A 1,949-nucleotide genomic window follows, 5' to 3' on the forward strand; every position below is an offset into this window, starting at 1 on the left:
TTTCCGACTACAACATCCAGAAGGAGTCCACCCTCCATCTTGTCCTGCGTCTGAGGGGTGGGATGCAGATCTTTGTGAAGACCTTGACCGGGAAAACCATCACCCTGGAGGTGGAACCCAGTGACACCATTGAGAACGTCAAGGCCAAGATCCAGGACAAGGAAGGCATTCCTCCCGATCAACAGAGGCTGATCTTTGCTGGCAAACAGCTGGAAGATGGCCGCACTCTCTCAGACTACAACATCCAGAAGGAGTCCACTCTCCACCTGGTCCTGCGTCTGAGGGGTGGTTTTTAAACTTTCTGCTTCGCTTACAACCTTTGAAGTAAACTTCACTGCACTTTGTTTCAATAAAGCTGTTGGGATTCCCGATTGTCTATGTGGATTATTTGAATAAGTTGTATACAAGTATAAACAATGGAGCAACGAGGGCGGAATGAAAACGCTCATTTAGGAAATGAGGCAAACACTTAAGGGGAAGGTGGTTAGATTTAAGATGCTTTGTCAAAGCTTAACAAAGTACGTTGAGTCACGTATGCTAAGCAAGTAAATAATGACTCGGAAATCACAAAAGTAAAAATAACGCCTGAAAGCCTTTGCTTCAGCCTCCGAGTCTGAAGATACACATTTTCTAGCATATTACAAAAAGGATAGGAAATGGTAAGACTACCTGGTACCAATGTTCATTCTGGGGGCTTGAGTGACTTAATTCAGTTAAGGGTAAAGAAACTAGCTTTCGTCATCTTCCCATTTGGAAATATTCCAGCATTTCCTATAATGGATTAGCATCAGAGGTCCCCAACCTTTTGGGCACAAGGGACCGGTTCCATGGAGAGAGGTTTATCCGTGGACTTGTTGCGAAGTCGTGTCCGACCCATCGCGACCCCATGGACCACGTTCCTCCAGGCCTTCCTGTCCTCTGCCATCTTCTGGAGTCCATTGAAGCTCACGCCTCCTGCTTCAGGGACTCCATCCAGCCCCCTCATTCTCTGTCGTCCCGTTCTTCTCTTGCCCTCCATCTTTCCCAGCATTAGGCCCTTCTCCAGTGGGTCCTTCCTTCTCATTAGGTGCCCAAAGTCCTTGAGTTTCAACCTCAGGATCTGGCCTTCTAAAGAGCAGTCGGGGTTGATCTCTAGGACTGACCGGTTTGATCCCGTTGTAGTCCAGGGGACTCGCAGGAGTCTTCTCCAGCACCAGAGTTCAAAGGCCATGTGTTCCCCTCTTTTAGCATCGTGTTCGGGGACAGACTGCTTTGTGGACAGTACAGGCCGTTGTGTTACCACTGGCGGATTTCAGTGTAACGGCAACACTGTTCGGAAAAGGTAAACAAGTTGGGACATGTAAACAAGTTGCCTCGCTGTGCTTTATCCACACAGTCTTTTAGCCGAGATAAATATATACACATCACTGCAGGTAGAGCTTCTAACTTATAACAGTTCATTTAGTGACCGTTCAAAACGACCAGGGCACTGAGGAAAGCGACGGATGGCCGTTTTTCACACTTATGACGGTTGCAGCATCCCGATGGTCAGGGGATTTACATTCGGACACTTCAGGATCTGGCCTTCTAAAGAGCAGTCGGGGTTGATCTCTAGGACTGACCGGTAGCTCAGGGGTAGGCAACTTTTGCTCTTTTATGACTGGTGGACTTCAACTCCCAGAATTCCTGAGCCAGCCACGCTGAGGGGAAAGGGAGAGGTTTCCAAGCTGAGCCATGCTTGGCTCAGGAATTCTGGGAGCTGAAGTCCACGAGTCATAAAAGAGCCAAGGTGGCCTACCCCTGGGCTAGCCCTAAAGGTAAAAGATGGCTACATTTCCATCTGTTGTCAATGCAAAAACATCCGATGTTAGCAGCGTTGACAACTTATCCTGACCAATACAAGGGGAGTTGTGCAGACCGATTCCTTGGAGAGGAACCACAATCCCCGCTGGCCAAACCCACACTTCCTT

The 1,949-nt window shown here is 48.4% G+C and overlaps 1 protein-coding gene across 1 annotated transcript in view; it reads left to right on the forward strand.

The window, feature by feature from the left end:
• Positions 1-371, forward strand: part of UBB (ubiquitin B) — a 4,877-nt gene extending 4,506 nt beyond the window's left edge. Inside the window, exon 3 of the mRNA XM_015828834.1 lies at positions 1-371. Within this exon, the coding sequence (XP_015684320.1) occupies positions 1-296 (296 nt within the window). The 3' untranslated portion in view covers positions 297-371.
• The last annotated feature ends 1,578 nt before the right edge of the window (positions 372-1,949 follow it).

The sequence above is a fragment of the Protobothrops mucrosquamatus genome, unplaced genomic scaffold (assembly GCF_001527695.2).
Source record: "Protobothrops mucrosquamatus isolate PMUCROS unplaced genomic scaffold, P.Mucros_1.0 scaffold4999, whole genome shotgun sequence".
Classification (NCBI taxonomy): Eukaryota; Metazoa; Chordata; class Lepidosauria; order Squamata; family Viperidae; genus Protobothrops; species Protobothrops mucrosquamatus.